Source organism: Acipenser ruthenus, chromosome 4, assembly GCF_902713425.1.
Source record: "Acipenser ruthenus chromosome 4, fAciRut3.2 maternal haplotype, whole genome shotgun sequence".
Classification (NCBI taxonomy): Eukaryota; Metazoa; Chordata; class Actinopteri; order Acipenseriformes; family Acipenseridae; genus Acipenser; species Acipenser ruthenus.
Window position 1 is genome coordinate 6,246,608 of NC_081192.1, and position 27,444 is coordinate 6,274,051.

The following is a 27,444-nucleotide window of genomic DNA, read 5'->3' on the forward strand; positions in this document are numbered from 1 at the left end:
AGTGTAATAATAAAGTTAGAGTGTAATAATAGCCAAGCTTCTAATTCCTGCTGGGATCTGATTCCACACGCTGGTGGCTCTGTCACTGGAGAGTTTATTTGCTTTTTTCAGAACTCATTCTGGAGGGGGAGGGACTCGGAAGTTGAGGTGAAATGTAACGTTTAACAGCTGTTTATAGAAGACTTGCAGCCAAGAAGCTGTAGAAGTCCTTCCTGGCAGGCTGCTTTGGATAGGGCCAACTGATACCACCCAAACATAGCAATACAGGTGGAGAGACTATGGGCTCTATTCAGTGATCTCAACAGAAACATTGCATGCACTGTCAGATTTGTAAAACCTTGCAACACAAAGGGCTTTATTATAATTATCTAGGAATGACGATATTTAGATTAATTGAATACAATAAGGGCCCCATTTTTACCAGTATGTTTGCACTCATTTGAAAACAATATTAAAAGCTTGTATGCCAACTTGCATACTTTTATTTTTTTTATTTCACTTCAGGAATATGAGAACATATATACTCTGTCTATATATATGTACCTGTCAGACAAGTTAATTATTTATTTATTTATTTATTTTTTTTTTTTTTTGAGAATCCATTTATGTGGACTGTGGCGGAGTGTCCCGCCCCTATGTATTATTATTTGTATTTTTGTTTGCGGCGCGGATAAAAGCACCGCGTCTATTATATTTAAAAACCCCGTGAGGATGCATGGCTGATCAGCTACTGATTATTTAACTAGCTGACAGTCATGCATCCTTACCAAACGCGTGCAGACTCTGGCCGAGGGATAATAAGATAATTAACAACTAGTTAATCCCTCGGCCAGAGTATATAAACCTGCAGCTCTCTGCACTCGGGGTTGGGTGTACAGAGGAGAGTACAGGAGAGCGGAGAGAGAAAGAGCGCGAGGAGAATAAGACAGTTAAAAACAATTGCTAAAACGTGCTGGAGTATCCAGCACGACACTTACTTGTTTGTTTGTTTATTCGTTTGGCCCTCGCGCCTTTTTGTTTTGTTGTTTGTTTAAATATTTTATTTTTGTTTTGTTTATTAATAAATACGCTGAGTGCAATAGCATTCAGCTTCACCCGCCCATCCACTGTTTTGGTGTCAGTTACTTCCTGGTCCGTGACGTCATCCACCACCACTGCGAGCCAGACTGCCACAGGACACAAAAGCTTACATAGTTCCTCTTCAAAGCAGCAAATAAATTATTAAAAAAAACATATTTCTTTGCTTATTGTTTTACTCCAAGGGCATGTCAGAGTCGGACCAAAGGGTGACAGAGGATCTCAGGGACGTCCTGGTCAGTGTTTCTGCAACCCGCCAGTGAGCATGATCCACCCCCCCTATGAGGGACCCTCCCCTGGAGCCAACTACCCCAAAGTCCCAGCGGTATGTGTACGACATCCCCATCTAAACCAAGTTTAATGGAGAAAAGTCTGATCTCAGGAGAGTTCTATATCATTCTATTCTTCTCTAAAGGATAGTTTACAAGCACATTCAGACAATGGATATGTTAAATATATGTAGGGCTTCAGGGCTCCCGAGTGGCGCATCCAGTAAAAGCACTTGCGTGGAGTGCAGGATGTTCTCTATAGTCTGGATGTTTCCGGTTCGAGTCCAGGTTATTCCTTTGCTGACTGAGGACGGGAGCTCCCAGGGGGCTGCGCCCAATTGGCCGAGTGCCGTCCGGGGGGAGGGAGGGTTAGGTCGGCCAGGGTGTCCTCAGCTCACCACGCACCAGTGACCCCTGTGGTCTGGCCGGACACCTGCAGGCTTGCCTGTAAGCTGCCCAGGGCTGCGTTGTCGTCCTACGCTGTAGCTCTGGCTTTTGTTGTGGAAGACAGCAAAGGAAAGAAGGTACAATTGTAGTGTGCAAGTACTGTCGAGTTACTATACATACTGTGACAGAAAAAAACGAAAGTAACCGAAAACAATCATTTAATACAATATATAAAAAGCGAAAAAAAAAAAAAAAAACGATTTACATAAAACTCGAAAATAGCTAACTCGAAAAAACAGAAGCCCTAAATATGTGTTACATATATATTAATGTTTTTTAACAATATATTTTCAGTATTTTTCCTTTACATATGGGAGACTGTTAGCTGACACACTACCTTTTTTCTTTTTTGCTGGTTTAGATATTTGTGGTGAATAATCTAGAGGAATTGGAAAGGCTAAACACTGATAATGCGCTGGCATTCAGTAGAGATCAGCAGTCGCTTTATTTCAAGGACACCGAAAAATGGCTTCCAATTCAGGTATTTCGTGAAAATATGTCTTTATAACTGTAATAGGACATTCTATATTGTATACGACCTTTTATCTAAACTGCATGTGAACTGATTAGTATAAACAGAAGCTTGTATAAAGCATTTTATCATTAGATTTAACACTGGTGACATGTAAAGGACAAGTCTGGTTAAATTTTAAAACGTTACATTTAGAATAGCTTTGAGATGGGAGTATTCTTTCGTTGTTATTGATTATAAGTGCAATTCGAATGAACATTGGTCTCTTCTTGTTTCAGTTCTCACCCTTCCAGCGTACTGAGAACCCCCCAGATCCCGAAGGCGTCTGTGGGGATGGCTTAGTTCAGGAGCACAATGGAGAGGACTGTGATGATGGTAACAAGGCCGTTACAGATGGCTGCATCAGTAAGTTACAGGGCTCATGGTCATTACCTGCCCTGTTTATGTGATCAGTCTGATAAAGCAAATTTAACACAAATGCTCACAAACTTGTTCCATTCAAGATTTTAAGTTTCTGCCCACGTTGACAAGACCTCATTTTTCCTTACCTGTTAATTAAAGGCATCTTTACACTGCACTTGTGGTGAATTTTGCAAGCAGTTTATTTATTTATTTATTTATTTATTTTTGCTTGAGGAGTCACGTCCAATGCGACAATAATAGGGGTGGATATTGGGACTGAGGATCTGTATTGCAATATATTGCAATACTGAAGACAATATTGCGATATGTATTGTGATACATATTGAAAATCAATGCTGAATGATGCTGATATTGATTTTATTGCTACCAGAATGAGAACTGAACAGCTATTAATCAAATGTGTGTGCATATTGCAATTTTGCATATTTCAAAAACACTGAATTAGCTATTTAAAATTCTCTAAAAACATTGATTTTAAATTTTGTTTTATTTTTGTTTAATAAAGAAAGAGCGCTTTGGCGACTCACCCTGTAGTACTTTGCTTGCCTGTGTATCTATTTCCTGTCTGGTGACGTCACCGACCCACCCAGCCATCCTGTCACTGTATCGTTTGTATTATTTTGCCTGTTTTTTTTTTTCAGAATGCAAAAATGCTTATTGTGGAGATGGGTATCGATATGATGGAGTAGAAGAATGTGATGGAAAAGACTTTGGTTATCAGACATGCAAATCACATCTTCCTGGGTGGGTACATTTATTATTATTATTATTATTATTATTATTATTATTATTATTATTATTATTATTATTATTATTATTATTATTATCCTTTAGAAATATTGTAGATCAAAATAGGTGCTTCATCACAGTAACAAGTATGTACAACCTTCTGCTGATTAAAAATCTTGAATTAATTATTACATTTTTTAAGCAATGTATCTTACCTCACACAAGTTCCTAAACTTTGACCCATTGGCCACTGGTTATTTTGGCAAATAAAGACTAAACGGCGATTGCATTCTGGCCAGCTTTAATCCAAGATGGACACCTAACACCTAATTGTTTTGAAAGTGTTGTTACCTGTTTTGCTGGTCATGAAAGATGCTGAATTGAGCATTCATAAAGCCTGCCCTGGAAGGACCACACAGTTAGGACAATGAGAGATGAATTAAGTTTCCATGCATCCAGTTCATGGCCTCACTTTTGTGAAGCTGCATGCCAATAGGGCTCAATTGCCAAAATGCCTAAATTGGATAGTAGTTTTGAGATGGAAACGAATGTCCAATAACCAATCATTTATTTTGTGACCTAAGCAGGATTTGAGCTGCACGATCTACACGTCCTTTTTTACTTACAGCTGTAGAAATGTGTACAGCTATGGCCAAAAGTTTTGTATCACCCTATATAAATAACTAATCTTGCTTCATAAAGTCGAATGAAACCTGCTGAATAATGTTACATTACATATTGAATTACATACCACTTTGTAGTTTTCCATATACATGAAAAACTGGAAACAAAGTAGAAAAATGGGACATTTAGAAATCTAACCTGAAATACTGTACTACTATTATGGCTTCCGGTAGACTTGCGATATCATTTTGTAGTTTATTTGATTACATGATGAATAAAAGATCTATATTATGTATGTATGTATGTATGTATGTATGTATGTATGTATGTATGTGTGTGTGTGTATATATATATATATATTAGCTGAAAGAGCCAGCTGCCCAACGTTTCGTTATGTTGTACATTTCTTTCTCAAAGGAGCATGTGTTTGAATCAAAACATTGGAGGTATTTATAGGTGTTTGACGGCATGACAACTACTTGTTATTGTGATGATCCATGGCTAAATCAATGATTTAATCCATGATTTATTCTTACATGATGTAATAGTGTTCTATATATAGTGACATCATTTTTACTTCTATGTTTAAATCTGTATTAATTTTAATTAACATTATTTTATATAAACTTATATTTATATTATCATGCAATGCTGGCTCTGAGGATTAGCCTTGATTTGGCCTCCCCAGCGCTTCAGCATGCACAACTTTTGAATGAATTTATCACTTCACTTCTGCTGTTTGGAGGCTAGTGTTGGCGGCAAATGAAGAAAGGCAGCCACAGAAATTGATTACTTACTTATTTATTCTAAAAAAAAAACAGTAGTGAATAACCCTTTAGACAGATTCAATAGAAACGCCAGCTTCAATTGCCAAACAGCGGCAGTACTTTATTATGTATCAATCCTAAAATTTGAGATGTTGCAACACTTTTGGCCATAGCTGTAGTGTTGCAGGAATTTGACCTGGTGCTGAAGAATATAAATCTTGTTCTTTTTCTTGTTTCCTAGGTCTTATGGAGAACTTAAGTGCACCTCATACTGTTTCATTGACTCCACAAACTGCAAGTTTTTTACATGAAGGAAAAAACAGAAGTGTGGGTTGCATCCCACAGTGTCATGTACACCTGGTGCTATTACCCAATCAAAAAGACTGAGGCAATGCAAAAACAAACAAAAACAAAAACTAAACAAATTCAAACCCTCCGTTCTCTTGCTGCTGAAAGGCGTGTAGCTGATGGGATTTCTATAACCCAAATGTTCGTCCAGAAACACATAGGACCATTGCATTCTGTCTTAATAATTCAACAAAGGATTAATTATGGTTTGCTAGGTAGAACTCTGAGGCTTAGCTGAGCATGCCTGAAGATCCTTTCTTCAATAGGGATGTAACTTTCAAGGTGAAGAAGATGAAAGTGCAGTAGTTGTGATCCTTAAGAAAGACTTGTGTAGATGGAACAACATTACCTCAACTTAGAACTGTTATATAGACCATTCAGGTTTTTTGGGGACTTCAGAACATCAGTAGTCTGGGTGCTGTGTTAATAGAAAAATGTATCCTTTTACTTTAAATGTGAAGTAATATTTATCGCATCTGCATGAAGAATATTCAACCAAGGCAAACGAAGTCGGCGCCTGTTCTTGTGATATTGTACAGTAATAATGCTTTAATCAGGGAGACACATATCAATCTGTTTATCAGTTTATTGGGTGCCAAGATGATAGTTAAAAATACAAGGCTTGACTTCATGAGGGGTTAGGGACATATTCAAACATGCAAACATTCAAATTATGAGAACATTACCAAAGCTGCCAGGCATTGCTAGGGAATTCTCACCTGGAACAGCCATTTTTTTTCAGGGCTAAAATAGTTAGTCTATAACAACCATTTAGATTCAGCCAGATTATTTATCTGAAGATACTATATAATACATGTAAATATTAGCAAATTTATCAGCCATAATAACCAAAGTGCCCAATATGTGGCATAGTTAGTGAAAAGCCACCTAATCAGAGATTCGTACTAGCAGATTTGCAGATTACAATTTGTGAATGAGCTCCTGTGAAAAAAGCCCATGTAAAATCTGTGATTGTCTAATTGTGCACATTTGTATTGACTGCAACATGTACTATATTTACACAGAAGATGAAATAACATATCTAGGAATGCATATGCATATCTTTTTGACCGACATTTGATTCAACAGGATAATAGGAGCCAACAAGTATGCTTGCAATGTGCATGTGCTTCATGCATCAGGGATGGAATTTAAAATGGTTGTTTTCACTTCGTCTACCAGTAACGTGTGTAGGAAAAATAGATCATATTAATGTAAAATGACATGTACAAATGTTTTGTTTTAGTGTTTTGTAAACCGTGGTGTTATGATAGCTCTGCATGTTCATGTTATTGGCATTCAAATGCCAACAGAAATAAAATCAGTTGACATGATATCACTGTGATTTTCTATTAAAAAAAACAAACTAAAAAAACCCCAAAACTTTTTTGTTGTTATATGTAAACCCAGAGAGCTTTAAGGGTCTTCATATTTTGACATTAAAAGCTTGCATCCATTTTTTAGAATCTCCTATAACAGAATATATACTGAGGTACATTGAACTTCTGACACTTGTTTAGATTTAAGATCATCTGGCGCTCTAACCATTTTCTCAATACTAATAAACACATCAGTTCTTTAGTCTGAACTTGATTTCAGCATACTTCCCTTTAAAACAAGTAAGTGTTTTACAATTATTTTTAAAACCAGAAGTGGCCCTGCAAAAGCCAATTCAACATCAAAGTAACAATGAGATAGGAAATGGGTGAGGAAAACCTGCCTCTCCTCTCATTATTACAACACTGAAGAAGGCTACGTGTAGGGACTCTTGTGCAGTTTGGATCTGAAAAACATGGCAGACCCTTCAACCACAATTTTAAACACTCTCTCATAAACTCTAAATCAGTGATCAACATCCTTAAAGCCAATCAATATGTTCAATGTGAATTTTCAAGTTGAAACATTTGGGAAGGGATATTCACACTGTAGCGTTTATTCAGTGCGTTTTTTACACCCAACGTTTCGCTGCTATTTTTCTATTCAGACTTGCTCTTCAAGTATCACAGGCAAGATGGGGGAACGTCTGATTATATCAGTGCAGAATATCTTGTTTTTTATGATAAGCAGAACAAAAAATATCTTGATAAAGAATACAAACATAAATTATGGGAAAATATGATGAAATCAGAAAGTACGCACTATTGGTATGTTAAAATAAACACACTTGTTTTGACTGCAGGTTTTTGTTAAATGTCCGGGTGTAACCATTACATATATTCCACGCACATAGTTGAGATACCCATCCTATTATAGCTGTATGCTGTGGTTGTGAAAGAGTCGCCGGATCTGTGAGAAATAAAAAATAAATAAAAAACACATCAGAATGCATCGTAATGATTGCGTTTGGTAGTCCTGTCTGTACTTCTAGTGTTGTTTAAACAATGTTTTTGTTGCCAATAACATTGTTTGAGATTATTTGTTACCAATACAGTGGCCGATCTGAAAACATGTCACATGCTCCCTTTTTATTGGCACCCCAGGCTCAGGATGCCCATTCACGCCACACACATTTCAAAACTCCTTTGCATGGAGCGTATATCAGGCTTATGTCTTTGTGTGTGATTACGTCACCTACCAGCCCTGCTGCTGCCTCCCCCTGTGCACGCTACAATACCATCTGAAGTAAAATATAGACACCACAGAGATAGCAGGTAGTTTTGTTGGAAATAATATTAACCTTTTAACAACAGCACAGTGTTATGATATATAAAATAAAAAAAGTATGGAGTCAAAACAGATAAATGTTAAGTATAGAGACCCTGCAGAAATAGGGTGGAGGGAAATGTATTTACAGCATTGAAAAAGAACGCAACCAGGAATACACCTCTTGCACATTAAAGTGACACACTGGTTTCACTTACTTACTCTTGCTTAAAGAGCTGACAACTAAGGATAACAAATTCATTAGCAACACTGTTACAGTACTTGAATGGTTGTTCACTTAATATATATATTTTTTACTTGTTTCAGTAACAGACAATAGCTTTAGAACGATTCATGGTGCTATAAACCTATTATATTACTTTATGACACTCACTCACCCAATGCCAAGGTAAAAAAATAAAAAATAAACAAACAAAAAAACATACCAATGAGTTGCAGTAGTTTGGTGCTGACTGGGACCATGGAGTGAGGCGAAAGCAAAGAAGTGGTCTACAGCGCAGGTTCAAAATTCATTGTAGTTATGTAATAAAAATATAGATCATATAAAGTGGTTAAAAGTACAGTATATATTACAGGGGTGGCAAACGAGTTGCATACCAACATTTCCATATGGTCGAGAGCCGCAAGACACATACTGTGAACATGCGAGAGCAAGACATTTTAAATACCGATGTTGTGCAGTACTGTTGTTGTTATCTCTTGATGGACGCAAAATACACAAGAACAAGGGATAGAACATTGCTGAGCCTAAGCAGTTCTGTGTAATATTTTATTGTACTGTAGATCTTACAGAAGACATACAGACATCTGTAGACATACTTTAAATGTAACACTGTGAACGTGTGGGTTGCAGTGCATAAGTGAAAGGGTGATGCAGGTGCTCCAGACAATGACAGACACAGAATTCACGGTTCAAGCTTTTTATTTTCTTTTTCCATTCTCCTTGAATGTGTAAGTAATAAATGCTGGCTCTACCCAACTATGGGTATTGCCAGCGTATAAACCAAGGGGTTGCAGTCCCGAAATAATAATACAAAAACACAAACACACAACACAGATACAGACACGTCTCCGGACAGTGCATGCTCTAGGTGCAGGTGCAGTGCTTGATTCAATACAGGTGCAGTGAAGTCCGGGCTTATGACTGGCTTGAAGCAGCAGCTACCGGATAGGTATAGCAGCCGTCTGGCAAAGATAAACGTGCACAGTTATTGATAACAAAACACTTCACTCACTGTTTCTCCGTCCTCGTTTCCTCTCATTAACCACAACAAACGAACCGATTACGGCGTCATGCCCCCCTAAAGTACCCTCAGCCCCGCCCCCTCCGACAGCTAGTTCAATCACATCTCCTCCAATTCATGACTGAAACTTCGCTCACTGTACTAGGGCGATGCCTCCTGGTACCGTGACCCAGTCCCCTTCCTGAATGGCCGGCTTCTGACTGACCCTGGAATGAACTGCCCAACCATTCAGTATGAGGCACACAGTTCCTGTTGTACAGTGCTCTCACAGGTCGAGATGGAAATTGTTTATTCGGATTCATTCGCTCTCTGTCACATATCCCACCACTCAGAGTGGAGCCGAAGGAACACTTGGCTGAATCTACCTTGCCCATTACACCCCACTCCTGGGAAAAGTAATCCGAATTTTGGTGATCTTTCCCTGCACGGTGTGTCATGAAATACATGAAGGGTTGCACCGCCAGATTCCACCGAGTTATCCGGGCGTTGCTATCCTTCATCGTGCCTAACCATCTGAGTGGGGTGTGGTCAGTGACAAGATTGAATGAATGACCCAAGAGGTAATAGCGTAAGGTGGCCCATTTAATGGCCAGACATTCCTTTTCTATGACGGAGTAGTTGCGCTCCCGAGGGTGCATTTTCTTGCTTATATACAGAATAGGGTGCTCTACTCCGTTGACATGCTGGGACAAGACCGCCCCCAGACCAACATCTGAAGCATCGGTGTAGAGGAGGAATTCCTTATCAAAATCCGGTGTGATTAGGGTGGGGGCTTGGCAGAGTTGTTGCTTAATGGTATCAAAGCCCCCCTGACATTCTCCTGTCCATTTAATTAAATTTGGTGCGCTCTAGGGGGTTGACCACTGTGGTGTAGTCGGGGATGAATCGTCAGTAATAACCGGCCAACCGGTATATGCATCGAACTTGGTAATAGCATTCACCTTGCGGAAATCAACACAGAAGCGGTTGGTGCCGTCCTTTTTGGCGACTATCCCAATTGGACTGCACCACTCGCTCCTGGAAGGCTCAATCACCCCAAGCTCGAGCATCGCCCGTACCTCTTTGCGAACGCCACCTCGTCGACTTCCTGGGATCCGGTACGGTCTCTCTCTAACTGTGATACCTGGGGGAGAGACAATATCATATTCAATAAGACTAGTTCTGCCGAGCATGTCAGAAAAAAACATCTTTGAACTCCTCAATTAACCTGAGCAGATCTCTCTGCTGATCTGGGAGTAACTGTTCCTCCATCGGAATGTTCTGTATGTTAGGGGCCTCTATATAGGGTCCAAAATCATCCTCTACCTCGCCTGGGGCTATAAATAAGCCTTCCCTTGCCTGCCAGGGCTTTAATAAATTGACATGGTAAATTTCCCGTTCGTTGTGGCGATCGGGGTGCCGAATTTCATAATTGACTTTCCCTATAGCCCGAATCACCTCATATGGCCCCTGCCATTTAGCATATAGCTTGGATTCCGATGTGGGAAGAAGCAGCATTACCTTATCTCCTGGTCAAAAGGTCCGAATCAGTTATTATAAAGCAAAATACAATAACTGACATGATTCCACCAAAAACACCACATAAAAACACACATTTTTGTAAGGATTCTTTTTGCCAAGTTCTTCCCTTGAAGATCTGAATGGGTTTAAAAAAAAGATGATTTTTTTTTGTAATGACTGCTGCGTGTGTATTAAACTGTTGAACTTTGTGGATGACAAATGCAGTGCATTTATTTTGAAAGGGATTACAGTACCTGCTCATGATGAGACGTAAGATATAAATATTTGAAAAGTTTAAGTTACCATTATGTCAATCAATTATCTGAATACAGTGTGCCTATTTAAAGATTACTTTAGCAATAAAAAGAGTTTCCTTTACATATTATGATGGTGTATGTCAAACATCTCCGTTGTTTAATATATATTACAGTTTCATTTGTTTCATTCGCAACCATCAACAGTAGAGCAGGATCAGATTGGGATCAGAGCTCAGTTTTAAATTGAGGAATTGCATTATTTTGTTTATTCCTTTGTTCAAAACTAAAAATATTTATTTTCTCCATTTATAAAATGTTCAATGAAGCTCTGATCCCACTCTGATGTTGGTCTGAAGCAAGATCGAAATAGGATCAGATTTTGAGCTGAAACTGAGCTCAAGATAGCTCTAATCCTTGTAGTGCAACCCAATACGTCATAGGATCAAGATCAGAGTCTGGATCCAGGACTGGTTCCGTTTAGTACAACCAGCTTGAGTGTGTTACCCCGCTTATAAAACGGACACAATAATACATAGAAAACAAACAGACACGGTTAAGGTTTTCAACATTTCCAACAATAAATACAACAATAGAATACTATTTTATCCCAGCCGGGATCAAAATAATTAATTGTAGCCCTGTCCAGCTACTTACCTCAAATGCCTGAAGCTAGTTAAAACTAGAGTACACGCGGCCGAGAACGTGCTAGAGCCAAAATGGCTAAAATAACATTAAAACACGCCTAAAAACTTAGCGACTGTAAATATATACTGTATACTGCTTTTAGCGAAAATGATCGAGAAAAACAAGTAATAAGGCACAATAGAGTAGTAATATAAAACTATACTCAGGCTCTCCGTTGCGAGTTTAATATGTTCTGTATTGAGAATGTATTACTCGAACTGTAAGTAGACAAAAATAAGTTCCGCCGTGCATTAAACTATATTTATGAATGGTTGGAAAGGCTAAAATGATGCAGCATTATCTTAAAACTGCATAGTGTTGTACTATAATAATAATAATAATAATAATAATAATAATAATAATAATAATAATACTCTAAAGCACATCTCTAATATTTTCATTATTTTAGCTCTAATACTCTAAAACAGGGCCCTACACATTACAAGTCTGTGTTTTTACATACTGGTCAGCACTAGCCTCCCTATACCTGAGCGCTTATATGTATGATTATAAGGTAGCTTGAATCATTTTGGAGGGCTTGCTTATGGGCCTTAATCATTTTTTTCCTGTGCCACAGATTGTCCAGAAAATTTGTGGGCAATCAAAATAGAGAACACTATTAATAATATTAGTAACATTCTTTCGAACTTGTTACTAAAAAAAAACAAAACTTCATTTCTGTTACAACATTTTACTCCCGGGAGACACTTTCTAAACAGTGCTCCTGCCTTTTAGAAGCAGCTGCAGTTTTTTAGATGTCACCACCCCTTTCTCTGGTTTTTAGATGTCACCACCCCTTTCTCTGGTTTTTAGATGTCACCACCCCTTTCTCTGGTTTTTAGGTGTCACCACCCCTTTCTCTGGTTTTTAGATGTCACCACCCCTTTCTCTGGTTTTTAGGTGTCACCACCCCTTTCTCTGGTTTTTAGGTGTCACCACCCCTTTCTCTGGTTTTTAGGTGTCACCACCCCTTTCTCTGGTTTTTAGGTGTCACCACCCCTTTCTCTGGTTTTTAGGTGTCACCACCCCTTTCTCTGGTTTTTAGGTGTCACCACCCCTTTCTCTGGTTTTTAGGTGTCACCACCCCTTTCTCTGGTTTTTAGGTGTCACCACCCCTTTCTCTGGTTTTTAGGTGTCACCACCCCTTTCTCTGGTTTTTAGGTGTCACCACCCCTTTCTCTGGTTTTTAGGTGTCACCACCCCTTTCTCTGGTTTTTAGATGTCACCACCCCTTTCTCTGGTTTTTAGGTGTCACCACCCCTTTCTCTGGTTTTTAGGTGTCACCACCCCTTTCTCTGGTTTTTAGGTGTCACCACCCCTTTCTCTGGTTTTTAGGTGTCACCACCCCTTTCTCTGGTTTTTAGGTGTCACCACCCTGTTTCACTCGTTGAGGTATGTCTCTCTGTAGATTTGCTATCTCTTTGCACTTCTCGGACACTGTGTATTTTAAAATCGTACAAACAAACAACGAGTCATTAATACAACACCATTAATGCAGTGCTGTAGATAATTACTTACTGCACTGGTAAAGTACTCAGGCAGCTTCCCTCTAGACGCTCCCTGTATTACTGTAAAGTTCAAGAGCATGTCGTCTCCTACAACAGCTGAGTCAGAGCCATGAGCTATTCAATAAGCTCTTCGCATCCGTGACAAGCACACTTTTCTCATTATTCTAGCACACCATGTTTTATGCAAGACATCCATGAGAATCATAGTCCTCTGATTCATTTTGCAAATTTCAAAGGTGTACCACTTTATCTTTTCTATTCCACATACTTTTTCAAGTACATAATAATTACTGTAATATGTTTACCATTTTTTAGAAATCCATTGAATATGGATTCCAATGTTCCAAACAATGAGACGCTCCACTCAAATAAATATCAACCTATATAAGAACTTTTCCAGGAAATTAATTTACCATCCAAGTGTTACATATTACATTAACAAGATGTTGTTGAGAACTACAGAGCTATCAAGATGAATAATCTCTTCAGTCCATTCTTTGAGATAAGAGAGAGTAATGTATGAACACTAGCCTCCAAGATGGTGGAACACTGTAAGGCCTGAAGGCACTACAGTTTCCGTTGCCAAAGCCTCTGAAGCCATATTTCCACAGGCTCACAAAAGCATACATGTTGCCTGGGGCAGTGCTTATGAGTGGACCAAACTACTAATATCTGTCTGACAAATTAAAACACACAGCAATGAGTCGCAGTAGTTTGGCTGTTCAGATATTGTTTTGATGTGACCAGTATGTTCTTCATAATGCTAATTATTGGTTTTCCAATAAGAGCAGCCTCCGCTATGACAAGGTAACATGTATATATATTCATCATATATCCATCCAGCATCTACATTGATCCTGAGAAGCCTCAGTGACACCTCTACCGCGGCCTCCTCAGAGTCCATTTCATTAGGCAGAAGACAGTGACAAATAGGGGTTTTCACTTGCCTCCAATAGGAGGGCCACAGTGCTGGCAACAAAATGAAATGATGGAGGTGAACAGTAAAAACCTCTGTCAGCAGTCCAGCACTAATTTGCTGTGGTCTACCAATCCATTAGGAAAACAGCCTAATCACAGTAATGGCCACAAACAGCCGTAGCAAGCCAATGCTCAGCAGCGAGTGCAAGCAAAACTCCTTGGAAAAGCTGCAAGCCGACAATACTGTTCTGAAGAATAGTTGATTTTTTATTTATAGTTGTGCCTAGATTGAATACTGGCCTTATGCCATGTTTTAATAGGCTGGAGGAAGACAGTCGAATGGTGCATTTTTATTGCATATGCAATTACTAAGTCAGTCAAGCAAATGGAATCCAGCCAGTCCAGCGAATGCAGATGCTGTGTGTAAAGCAGAGCACAGTCTTAACTGCATTACCAGGGAGCACTCCTCTCACAAATTATATTAAGGGCATTTGCTAGCAAAGAAGCAGCTTTGAAAGGCTCACTTATTATTTTTTCTTCAATTACCTTAATTTTCTTTTGGCAGGCCCATATTTTATTTGGAAGGTCCAGCAAAGAAGTTTAATATGCCTATGACATTCATCATATTGAATTATAATATACTGGAGCAGGGATATATGTATATATATATATATATATATATATATATATATATATATATATATATATATATATATATATCCCAGAGTAGGGGGAGGAAAGACAAAAATTGTAGTCCTGGGGGTTTTTAGTACAGGACTGCATCCCCCAAGATGCCATGGGGTTGGAGTTGCGCCAGAAGTGGAATCACCTGGCTCTAATATAATAAGGTACACCTGCCTGGATTAAGCAAGCAGGTATAAAAGCAGGTCACAAGTGTTTGTTATATTGTGTGTTACAAGGGTTTTTCTTGAGCCGGTAAATGGCTTACCCATATATATATATATATATATATATATATATATATATATACAGACGTGCTCAAATTTGTTGGTACCCCTCCACAAAAAACGAAGAATGCACAATTTTCTCTGAAATAACTTGAAACTGACAAAAGTAATTGGCATCCACCATTGTTTATTCCATATTTAATAGAAATCAGACTTTGCTTTTGATTTTTTATTCAACATAATATTGTAAATAAGAAAACAAATGAAAATGGCATGGACAAAAATGGTGGGGCCGCTAACCTAATATTTTGTTGCACAACCTTTAGAGGCAATCCCTGCAATCAAACGTTTTCTGTAGCTCTCAATGAGACTTCTGCACCTGTTAACAGGTAGTTTGGCCCACTCTTCCTGAGCAAACTGCTCCAGCTGTCTCAGGTTTGATGGGTGCCTTCTCCAGACTGCAAGTTTCAGCTCTTTCCATAGATGTTCGATAGGATTCAGATCAGGACTCATAGAAGGCCACTTCAGAATAGTCCAATGTTTTGTTCTTATCCATTCTTGGGTGCTTTTAGCTGTGTGTTTTGGGTCATTATCCTGTTGGAGGACCCATGACCTGCGACTGAGACAGAGCTTTCTGACACTGGGCAGTACGTTTCGCTCCAGAATGCCTTGATAGTCTTGAGATATCATTGTGCCCTGCACAGATTCAAGGCACCCTGTGCCAGGCGCAGCAAAGCAGCTCCAAAACATAACCGAGCCTCCTCCATGTTTCACTGTAGGTATGGTGTTCTTTTCTTTGAAAGCTTCATTTTTTCGTCTGTGAACATAGAGCTGATGTGACTTGCCAAAAAGCTCCAGTTTTGACTCATCTGTCCAAAGGACATTCTCCCAGAAGGATTGTGGCTTGTCAATATGCATTTTAGCAAATTCCAGTCTGGCTTTTTTATGTTTTTCTTTCAAAAGTGGAGTCCTCCTGGGTCTTCTTCCACGGAGCCCACTTTCGCTCAAAAAGCGACAGATGGTGCGATCAGAAACTGACGTACCTTCACCTTGGAGTTCAGCTTGTATCTCTTTGGCAGTTATCCTTGGTTCTTTTTCTACCATTCGTACTATCCTTCTGTTCAATCTGGAGTCGATTTTCCTCTTGCGGCCGCGCCCAGGGAGGTTGGCTACAGTTCCATGGACCTTAAACTTCTTAATAATATTTGCAACTGTTGTCACAGGAACATCAAGCTGCTTGGAGATGGTCTTGTAGCCTTTACCTTTACCATGCTTGTCTATTATTTTCTTTCTGATCTCTTCAGACAACTCTCTCCTTTGCTTTCTCTGGTCCATGTTCAGTGTGGTGCACACAATGATACCAAACAGCACAGTGACTACTTTTCTCCATTTAAATAGGCTGAATGACTGATTACAAGATTGGAGACATGTGTGATACTAATTAAAGAAACTAATTAGTTTGAAATATCACTATAATCCAATTATTTATTATCTTTTCTAAGGGGTACCAACAAATGTGTCCAGGCCATTTTAGAATATCTTTGTAGAATAAGCAATAATTCATCTCTTTTCACAGCTTCTTTGCTTTATTCTATGACATACCAAAGGCATGCAAGTATACATGATAAAATAGCTTTCAATTTCATCACTTTCAGGAGGAATGAAGCATTATTTCAATGAGCTGTAAGGGTACCAACAAATTTGAGCACGTCTGTATATATATTGTGGAAAAGGGTGGTTTATTTTTGCCATGTTTGGGACCTTTCCACTGTCTGATTGTGCATAAAGAAATACTTCCACAACAAAGTAAATTGGAAAACAGGACAGTGCAAGTATGTTTATTTGTTTTCATAAACACAAAAGAAATTAAAACAAAACAAAAAGCCTAACTCTGACAAGGAGTGTTTAAATTACATTTTTCAGGTTCTAACTAAAACCAGACCGCTAAGCTCTTTACTGGTTACAAAACGCATTATATATATATATATATATATATATATATATATATATATATATATATATATATATATATATATATACTCTTTAAAGTATCACTATACCTTTGATACACCACAGGTCTACTCTTAGGCCTTAGCTTAACACAGACACATCATGTAAGCATAGGAAAAACGTTTTTAAAAATGACATTTTTTTATAAGGGAAACCATAACTGATAGCATTTGCCTGCAGCCAAACTGATTTTGTAAGCAATAATATACAGGAGAGTTTTGGCCTTGGATATATACAGTATAGTAAATATGGACTGGAGAGGAGGGCTATAGTAGAAAATGATTGACCCGAAGGAAGACTATTGGTACCGACACAGGTCTATAATGCTTGAAGCTGTAGAGGCATTTAATTTTCCACTATGGCTGAGTCTGCAGTACATATTTAATATATGAATGATGCAAGGTTGGATAGTAAATACGAATAACAGAAATAAATCACAGAAAATGTTTTTGAAGTTCATACCGCATAGTTAGCAAAGTTTTTCTCCATCTCCATCTGGTTGGCTGACTGCTGCATTATCCAGTTTATATCCTGCCCATCATATTTGTTTTCGTCGAGTTGAATTTGTTTGAATTTCAGAAAGTCAGAAAACAACGACAGTGACGTTTTTAATCAGCACTTTAGTGTTTGGAGCATCTTTTTTTGTAGTATGTTTTGTTATTCATTTTCTGTGTTCAAAGGGTGCAGGGGAGAAAGGTGTTGCTTTGAAAAGGGGCGGGACTGACACGTAAGTGAGCCAATCAAATGACAGACAGAGACTACTGACAGGTGGTGTAAGGATCTTAGGGCAATAGTTCAACCTATTTTCCTCCTATGATGACGATTTCCAATCACTGATTCATATATATATATATATATATATATATATATATATATATATATATATATATATATACACACACACACACCACTGTCACAAGCGGACACTAATGCTTGATTCCCTCAGCCTCCCTGTCAATTAGTAAAAACATTTTAAGAAAACTGAACATTTATTTGTTTGTTAAATAATTAAAATTAGACAACGATTCCAGAAGATGCAGTATGGAAAGCTCATGTAAGTAAAAAAAACAATCTAAATCTATTTTAAATTTCAAATATAAGGGTATTCATCATTGCAAATGAATAGTCACTGCAATCACTGAACCTATTTAGTCTTTCATCTACATTTCCATGTGTACACCTGCTCCCCAGCAGCTTTTTGTTTGGGTATTGTGTTTTTGTTTTCTCTTGCGGACGACCACTTTATCTTTTCCCAGCACCAGCTGTAGATTTGTGACGCGCAGTTGAAGGTATACAACAATGTTCATCTTTCCCATACACTTGCCATTCTCTTCCCATACCTTGCCCGTTAGAATAACAGAAATCAAACCTTTTAAAACCATTTTTTGTTTAAATTGAGTTAAACATGCATTCTTGTTAGCACCTATGTTTAAGGGTTCAGAATATATTTTTTTCAGCTGTCACCTGACAGCTGGTGCAGTCCCTCGTAACAGATGTTTAAAAAGGACCACTACAACAAATACTACTTGTGATCATCATCTTGAAAAACAAGCTGCCTGTCGCAAATTAGTTTCTCTTGTAATCTAGTTAAGGTTAGTTCATGTTTACATTCCAAATCTGACCTCATGGTTTATGCACTGTTCTGATATTCTTATTGTCTTTGATCATCTGTCTAATGTCGCCCTGCTGCCCTCTTGTGACACTAAGACAGGCAGACATCCACAGTACAAACAAAACATGCCAAATTGGGTTTTATATGCTGCAAAAGTATGAAACACATACTGAAAGGGCGAATCAGCAAAGGGTGAACAGGGCTAAACAATGAATATGAAATCAAATCGCCAACTTAAATGCAGCGCCAATTACAACATTACTTCGAAGTCACGAGTACTTTCAGTACCTCCTCAGGAGCTGGATGCTCGGGCTCCCACCCTCTTGGGCGCTGGATGCTTGGCCTCCCCCCTCTCGGGCGCTGGATGCTCGGGCTCCCCTTCTTGGGCGCTGGATGCTCGGGCTCCCCCCTCTTGGGCTCTGGATGCTCGGGCTCACCCCCTCTTGGGCGCTGGATGCTCAGCCTCCCCCCTCTTGGGCGCTGGATGCTCAGCCTCCCCCCTCTTGGGCTCTGGATGCTCGGGCTCACCCCCTCTTGGGCGCTGGATGCTCAGCCTCCCCCCTCTTGGGCGCTGGATGCTCGGGCTCCCCTTCTTGGGCGCTGGATGCTCGGGCTCCCCCCTCTCGGGCGCTGGATGCTCAGCCTCCCCCCTCTTGGGCTCTGGATGCTCGGGCTCACCCCCTCTTGGGTGCTGGATGCTCAGCCTCCCCCCTCTTGGGCGCTGGATGCTCAGCCTCCCCCCTCTTGGGCGCTGGATGCTCAGCCTCCCCCCTCTTGGGCTCTGGATGCTCGGGCTCCCCCCTCTCGGGCGCTGGATGCTCAGCCCCCCCTCTCGGGTGCTGGATGCTCAGCCTCCCCCCTCTCGGGTGCTGGATGCTCAGCCTCCCCCCTCTCGGGCGCTGGATGCTCGGGCTCCCCCCCTCTTGGGCGCTGGATGCTCAGCCTCCCCCCTCTCGGGCGCTGGATGCTCGGGCTCCCCCTCTTGGGCGCTGGATGCTCGGGCTCCCCCCTCTCGGGCGCTGGATGCTCAGCCCCCCCTCTCGGGTGCTGGATGCTCAGCCTCCCCCCTCTCGGGTGCTGGATGCTTGGGCTCCCCTCTCTTGGGCTGTGGACGCTCTGGCAGCGCAGTGGCATTGGGTACTCCTGCGGCGGCGCTGAGCACTCCATTCGTGGCAACGGTACTTGGTGCTCTCGACGTGGCAGTAGCACTAGCAGCGGTGATGCCGACATCAGCACGGGGCACTCCAGCAGTGGCGCTGGCACTGGGCACTCCGGTAGTGGCGACGCTGGCGGTGGCGCAGGACATGTTGTGGCCATTGCTGACCACAGCGTGAGGTATTCCAGCCGCTCCTCCTCCTCCTGGAGGGGGCAATTCACTATGAAGTGCCGTCCCTCCTCCTCTTTCACTTTTGGGTGGGCAGCAGCTCTTCCTCCTGGAAGCAGCAGCGTACCACCTTGTGCCCGAACTCCCGGCAGGCAAGGAATTACAAGAATTACAGTACTCAAATTACACAAACACAAATCGCTACAATATATTTCTAAAGAAACAATACTATTGCATTCCTGATTGATCACTTTGTGTTGTAGGCTGGCTTGTGTGGAGAAGTCATACCTGGAAGATGGACACAAAACAGAACAAAACAAGTATCGTGCTAGTCTAAAACTAGCATGCGTACCAATTGTTTTTCTCTTTCTAGTTTCACTTTCTCTTAACCTCCAGACTCTCGTTCCGCCTCCAAACACACTAAGCCCACGTCACCTGTAATCACTCTATTTATACACCTGTGGCTGGAGCCTAGTCATTTATTCAATTCACGGCTCCAGCCACATTCCCACGTGTTTTTACAGGAAGGATTAACTGCCCCCTGTCACCCAGTATTCCACACACACATCCCTGTGCTCATATTCAAATACATACTTTACTCTGCACGTGAAGTGTGCAATCCCTGTGCCTGAATACAAATATACATTTTAAATCACTGTGCTACATAACCCACACTCTGTGCACCAAGGCATACACACCACATACAACATAAAACACAAATACTACGCACAGGGGCAGGGCATCCCGCCACACCTTGCTACAGCAATATAAAGCATCCTGGCTTTCTCCAAACACAGAATATTGTATTTATTATAACTTTATATTCTCAATTGACCATTGAGGCGCTAGGAACCAACGTAGTACAAGAAGCCTGATAATATGCAAACTCAAGCTGTGCAGCAAAATTGCTATGCGTATAAGCAGATTATCTGGAGAGCTGGCCTTGGTTATTACTCTTTTAGTTTTTCTGTGGTGTTTTTAAATAAATGCATTAAAAAAACATAGCAGTGAGTTCTGTCTAGCCACTGAGAATCCCTGATTGCTAAACTGTTCTGATTGGACAATTGGCTGCAAACCAGTTAGAATCTGAAGATGATCACATGACTACAAACTACTGTAAAATGTTACCCATAGCTGCAATCTGATTGGAGGCTACCATTCTTGGTTGTCACTGATTTCTTGTATATCTTGGTATATATTGTAAAAGGCAGACAAACCTGGGGGGTTGGGAGGAGGTGCCGCTTCCTACGAACATGCTTTCACACGCACAGCCAGCCCAGGTTATTAAATTCAGGGTCCCCGTCACACGGACAAAGGGACTGCAGCTAATCTTAGACATGCATTTCGGGCGAGCCCCCCATGGGGATTGATGGACTATGTGGGTGCACTGAGATAATGGGTGGTGGGACGGGAATGCATGCCTGTGATTGGGGGAGCGCGCATGACAGAGCGAAATGGGACGGGTATTTAAGCCTGGCAGAGGGAGGTGGAGAGTGTGAGTTTCGGAGTTGTGTGAGAAAACCGGGTCAGACACACAGAAACTGTTTGTTTTGTGTGTGTTACCTGCCTGTTTGTTAAAGCCTTTTATTTTTTCTGTGTTTGTTATTATTTATTGCATTTGTTTCATTAAACTGCTCGTTCTTTGTGCAATAATAAACAGAGCACTCGAGACCAGATACCTGCCTGGATTGCCTTCTTTACCTCCATGTTACAATATATTTTATTACCAATTTATTTCCTGTTGGAAACTACTTAAATATTTCAATGGGCCCAATTCACACAACTTTAACTTGTGAGATATTTCAAGCATGGTATCAAACTTTTCTACCATTGTTAGATACTTTTACACCAGCCTCAAATATGAAACTGTATTTAATTAAAAAAAAACATTTAAAATCATGGTTTTGGAATTGTGACCAATATACCTTAACTTGGAGAAACAATGATCATTTTGCATGTATTAGGTTGTAGCACTAGCTACATGAATGCAGCATAAGTAATTTGCTGCCTGCTGCTCTTAATTGAGTATCAGAATACCTGGCCAGGTTAAGTTAATTCTATTCAATTGCTAAATAAGTAATTTTGTCCTCGTTTCTAAAGTGGGTCTTTCAGATTCATAAGGTAAAACTTAGGTGAAGCTATATCAATTTACTGGCAGTTTTTGGTAAGGGGTTTATCTCTGCACTGGTCTCTCTTGTTTTAACTGAATGAACTTTTCCTTAATTTCCACATGGAAGTTCTAATTAGAGTCAGGTGTTGCTAATTGCCTTGGCAAAGGGCTTATTGAGCTTGATTTATCATTCTCTAAGTATCTTAATTGGGAGCCCTTTAAATATGGCTATTACTTCCTGGGAAGGGTGTGGTTCCTTTTTCTGGGGTGATTCTTTTTTGGGGTGTGGTTTTTGTGGATGCAGAGTGTTTGGAGGAAAGAACAGGGTTTTTTGAAGAAGGAGGTTGCTGTCTATAAAAGAGAGATCGGGAAGCAATGATCTGTTGGTTGTTAGAAACAGTGTATTTTTTCTAATCTGCCATTTTCCAGTTTGAAAGTAACCAGTTATCTAATCTCCTGCCCAATTGAAACTATCCACATCATTCAAATGGTTTATTTTTTATCCTAAAAGCAACAACGGTGACTAATCCATTTATTATCCAAATCATCACTTTTTGTCTCCTTACCTGGTTGAAACTCCACGCTCTACAGGACCAAGGAAGAACTGGGTGAGATCCCCTGATGGGGAGGAATCGTATCTTTCGCTGCTGGATTATCTGTTTTGTTCTGACTGTTTGGGATTATTATCATTTTGGTTTATTTATCTGGGTTTAACGAGCACCTTGCATAGAAGTCTCATTTTATTTATTGGGGTTTAACGAGCATCTCGCACCGAAGTCTCATTTTTGTTTTGTTGTTTTTTTGTTTTGTGTTTAAAATGTTCTGGCTCAACCTGCATTCTCAATATGGACCTAATATAACAGCTTGGGACTTTTAAAGTATTGGTTGTGGTTGTTTTATGGACATTTTTTTCTATAAGGACTGCCTGATGGACTCTGTGGTAAACACTTTAATCAACATGGGCATGTTAGGCTGTACATTTACTAAAAGCTTGATCTGTTCTATATGATTAGTATTAATGTGGTTTCTGGTAAACCATTTTTGACTGGTCCAAATGCTGTCTGATTAACACCCATGTACACCAAATGTTTGATATCTCTGTCTACAAGTATAATATTCCACACATTTAACATCTGCTATGTGAATTCTGGTGCTGTCTTCTGGTTTAATTTTCTTCCTATTTTCTATGTGTTGTAAACAATCCTGCCTTACCCAGCAATTTCTTGGTTCTGTCGCGCAATCCTACTGCTTTGGAGAGTTTTTATATTGTTCAGGGTAGTTTACTTGTAATTCCGTCACAAAATACTAGTTATTGGACGTTGTTTAAGGATTGGGTTTGTTACAAGGTGGACATGTCTGGAATAGTTTCCTATAGGTCATTGTTTTCCATCACATTGCACTGAGAGACTGAAAACCGCAGACCTAAACAGGCACATTCAACTACTAATGTAGCCCTGCAGAACCAGAACACAATTTGCCATTTAGCGTACAAGTGCTCTATGTGTGATTTTATACTAGCGTGGTCTTTGACCCAGTAATAGGATCAGGGAATATTGAAGTTGTCATTTTTTTCTTCTGTAAATGTGAATGATTATTTTAATGTCCGAGCTCAGGTTACTCTGAGAGGCCCGCAAGAGGGCCGGAGTGCGGATATCCCCGGTCTTCACCACAATCATTTTCAGGGGCTCAGTTGCAGGAAGAAGGCAGGGTACCAGCTGTTAACGGAAACCTAGTGGAAACCGATGACCTATAGGAAACTATGCCAGACATGCCCACTCTCTGAAGAGCACAGATGAACTGACAATATTGGTGGTGCTTGCTAGAAACAGATGCTCAAATATGTTAAGCTCTTGTCCTAGCTTTCCAGACATGGCAGATCAATAAACAACACATCAACAGCTTTTCAGCTACTTCTTTGTGTGCATGAAAGAGAAAGCATGCACCCTCTGGAGTGATGCTAATTAAAAAAGACAGCACTAAAGTCATTCTAATCTAGTGTCTGCATTGTACAACTATGGGGTAATTTCCATAAAGACAACACTGCATGTTTTTTTCCCTGTACATAAACTGATGAAGTCCTGTTGATCAATACCATGAAACACTGAATAAATGATTCTTTTCACTGAAAAGTGTTTTGCTTTGGCAAGAATAAATCTGCTTAGTATTATGGCTTACCTTTTCTTTCATTCTTTTTTTGAGTAGCCTTTTTACACTAACTCCTGAAACTGCAGTTCTTTGTTTCTACCATTAGTACATGTAAAATAAGGGGTCCCATAAACCCCAGCTGTTTTATGATTACACAAAGCACCTGGCTGTGGTTTTCTACAAAATTACCCCTAAAAACAAGTGGTTATTGCAGTCCATGTGCTTATACTGGAGAGGTATGTAGACCTGTGCTTTATCCTGAGATCATACAAATTGATCATATCAACCCCTTAGTCAAGTAATGACATTTAGCTCATTTCTTTATCCGTGCTATGTCATGTTCCTTCAACATGACTTACAAAGCTGTATGTCCAAGATAATGAACATGTCTGCCAATGGGATAAAGATGCCTTTACATTTTACTGCCATCATGTTTACTGTATATCTTAACAAACAGAATTTAAGTTCTTTTAGGTTTAATAAAACTGTAGAAAATGAAATACATAAATATATATTAAGTCATTTGTAGTGTGCCATACAAGTGAACACACATTCAATAATACATTTTAAATAACAGATTATAAAATAAACAGAGCTCAATCTATAATGTATAACAGAATAAATTATTTACACAACTGAATGTCTGTTTGTGTAAAGGTTACATAATCATCCTTAATCTTAACAAAATTAAAAACTAATACCTAACATGATTAGACTAAATCGATGTGTTGAATCTCAAGGAAAACAGACTTATAGGCCAAGATACACATTTTGTAACCTGGCATGCAGTTTTTCAGAGCACATGTTAACAGCATGCCTGGGTATTTATACTTCGCTTAGGATTCCCATTCAAACTGACAACACAGTATTTCCCATTTTCAGACTCCAAACTATTCCTTAACATCGAATGTGTGGTGGAATCCTTGTAATTTTTAATTACACATTCCACAAACTATCAACCTAAATTGAGTCAATTTCTTGGTATATTGTTTTAAGATGAAATCCTGCTAATCTATTTCTGCTATTGCCTTCAGCAATTTTAACTGTCTTTATTGATGTTGTTTTATTCTTACCTATTCAAGCCAATGGATTAAAATGCGTTCAGTCTAAAGTATTTAAACCAGTATAGAGCTAATAACTTTAATATCCCATGAACTAATAACTTAAGGAAGTTGCTGTATTAAGCTTTTACCAGGCAGAGGATTACATTATCTACTGTGGTTTTATTTAAGACAACATACGTTGATGTATACTTGGTTTCATTGTAATTAAAAGTTAAAAGCCACCTTTAGTCAATTGTAACACTGATGGAATGAAATAACAAATACAAAACAAAACTCTCCGCATTTGAAATCCCTGCTGTCTGGTTTTGTTGCATTTCCCCAGTCATCATACCTCATCAGACTCTAGACTGTATTCTTCATACATGGCATCTACTATTGCCAACTGGTGCTCCATGGCTGGCAAGTAAACATCAATGTCCCTGTGCATCCTCTTGGGAAACCCCGCCTTTCTCTGGTCACCTTCATTAAGAGACGAGCGCTACAGCAAAGCCTTCATAGGAAGGAGCAGCCCTCAGTGACAGATGAAAAACAATTTAAACATTCTGGATTGCAAAAAATCTATAATCCTTGAAAAGCATTTCTGAGGTCCTATTACTGCTGGAATAAACCCTTATAACACTATACTGCCACACAGAGATTTCCACTGAAAAGCTGAAGCATATGGTTGCTGCATTCCATACTAAAATAAACTAAGGCGTAGATGTACTAGTGTTGCGTCTGTCGCAATCGTTGCAAACCAGCCGGAAGTGTAGCGTGCAATGTACTAAACAAACGCAACGCTGTTGGCATCATTTTAACGAATGCTTTGCAGCCTCCGTTCTTATCTGCGCTTTAGCCGTAAATGAATATGTAATTCTGGGCGTTCATGCAGAAATTCGCAAAAACAGGGTGGAGATGCAAATGATGGATAAAAAAATATTGTAATGCGATGTACTAACGCTGCAGTCAATTGTGACACTAAAGGCTGGTTCACACTGGTCACACGATTCAGACGGACGCTACAAACGGACGCAGGCTGTAGTTCACACTGAGCGATCTTCTCGCTGCGTTAGTTCATTCTCATTGGTTTAAAAAAGACAACTCTTCTCTGGAGGTTCGCGGAGTCGTGCACACAGCGGCTTTATTGTGTGATTGACAGAAAATGCCACCATTCAGTTTCATGGTAAAAGCACTGACATTCGCTCAGACTTTACTGAGCTGACCCGCTCAATTTAACCATCCCGCTTTCAGTAAACACTGTACGTAGGCTGCTGAGAGACACACATCAAACACGGTTTAAATTCCTGAGTTGTTAGTATTCATTCTGATTATTTATCTGTTTATTTTATGGTACTGTATATGCTTAATTATTAGTTATTTAGACATTTTCTGCTACATCTATACAAGTATAATTTATTTAAAATAATAAACAGTAAATTGTATTTTACTTGTAAAATTCTAAAGGAAAGAGAGAGGCGTATGATTGGTTGAACGCGAGTCACCAATTTGACGCTGAGAAGTTGAAATTTACCAACTCGTCCGCAGCCTCTACGCTTTGAACGCAAGGTGGTCCGTCTGAATCGTATGCCCAGTGTGAACCGGCCTTTACAATTGCATCGATTTGTTAAGAACTTTTGAAAGCATGTTTTAAACAGTCGATTTCACTTATTGTTTTTCTTTTTCTCGAGTTTTGCCAGTTGTGCTCAATGTATTTGAGACGAACACCCAAGTCCCTAATTTTCACTAAAGTCAGGGTGTACTTACAAGCCTTGAAAACACATTTCTATGGCATTTCTGATTTTTCCAGCGTGTTGGGAGCAATATAGACTGCACACATGTGCCCCTAACCCCTCCAGCTCATTCTGAGCATCTGTATAGGACCATGATCTATTGTGTGGTAATTGTCTGGGCACTAAGTAGACCAAGTTAAAAATAATAATTAAAATAAAATAAATACCTTAATTATTTAGTTTCAATTTAAAATAATCTTTTATTCGTATTGTACACCAATGTGTACAATGCAGCAACATGATTTATTTTGTGTTGCCAGTAGGCTAAAGTAAAATGAAAGTGTGCTAGGTGTTCATTTGACTTTACTACTGTACTGTATAGGCCTACTGTACAGATTTATTTTTACATAATGTAATGTGTAGCCTACCCAAAACACATCAGTGTTATTTCAGCGCAATGATTTATATTTAAAATTCAACCATAACTGTAAATGTGTGTGTGATTTTATTGTATTGTTTTTAAACTTGACACCTCCTTATGTCGGACAAACATGTCCGGTTCAGCGAAGGGTTACAGTAGATTATGAAAAGCTTTTTGGGGGTGAAGGTTGGGGCCCCACTATAGATTCTG

The 27,444-nt window shown here is 39.6% G+C and overlaps 2 protein-coding genes across 5 annotated transcripts in view; one reads left to right on the forward strand and one right to left on the reverse strand.

Moving 5' to 3' along the window:
- The window catches only part of LOC117400158 (acetylcholinesterase collagenic tail peptide-like), a 34,328-nt gene extending 27,801 nt beyond the window's left edge, over positions 1-6,527 (forward strand). For all 4 annotated transcript variants that reach the window (XM_033999616.3, XM_033999619.3, XM_059021659.1 and 1 more), the window contains 5 exons: positions 1,263-1,402; positions 2,155-2,274; positions 2,544-2,670; positions 3,330-3,432; positions 5,050-6,527. In XM_033999616.3, the coding sequence (XP_033855507.2) occupies positions 1,263-1,402; positions 2,155-2,274; positions 2,544-2,670; positions 3,330-3,432; positions 5,050-5,119 (560 nt within the window). In that variant the 3' untranslated portion in view covers positions 5,120-6,527. The remainder of the gene's footprint in view (positions 1-1,262; positions 1,403-2,154; positions 2,275-2,543; positions 2,671-3,329; positions 3,433-5,049) is intronic.
- A 12,961-nt stretch (positions 6,528-19,488) lies between these two features.
- The window catches only part of LOC117400711 (pleckstrin homology domain-containing family A member 8-like), a 29,569-nt gene continuing 21,613 nt past the window's right edge, over positions 19,489-27,444 (reverse strand). The window contains exons 13-16 of the mRNA XM_059021163.1: positions 25,436-25,563; positions 23,514-23,610; positions 22,462-22,513; positions 19,489-19,927 (exon numbers count right to left, since the gene is read on the reverse strand). Coding sequence (XP_058877146.1) covers positions 19,489-19,927; positions 22,462-22,513; positions 23,514-23,610; positions 25,436-25,563 — 716 coding nt within the window. The remainder of the gene's footprint in view (positions 19,928-22,461; positions 22,514-23,513; positions 23,611-25,435; positions 25,564-27,444) is intronic.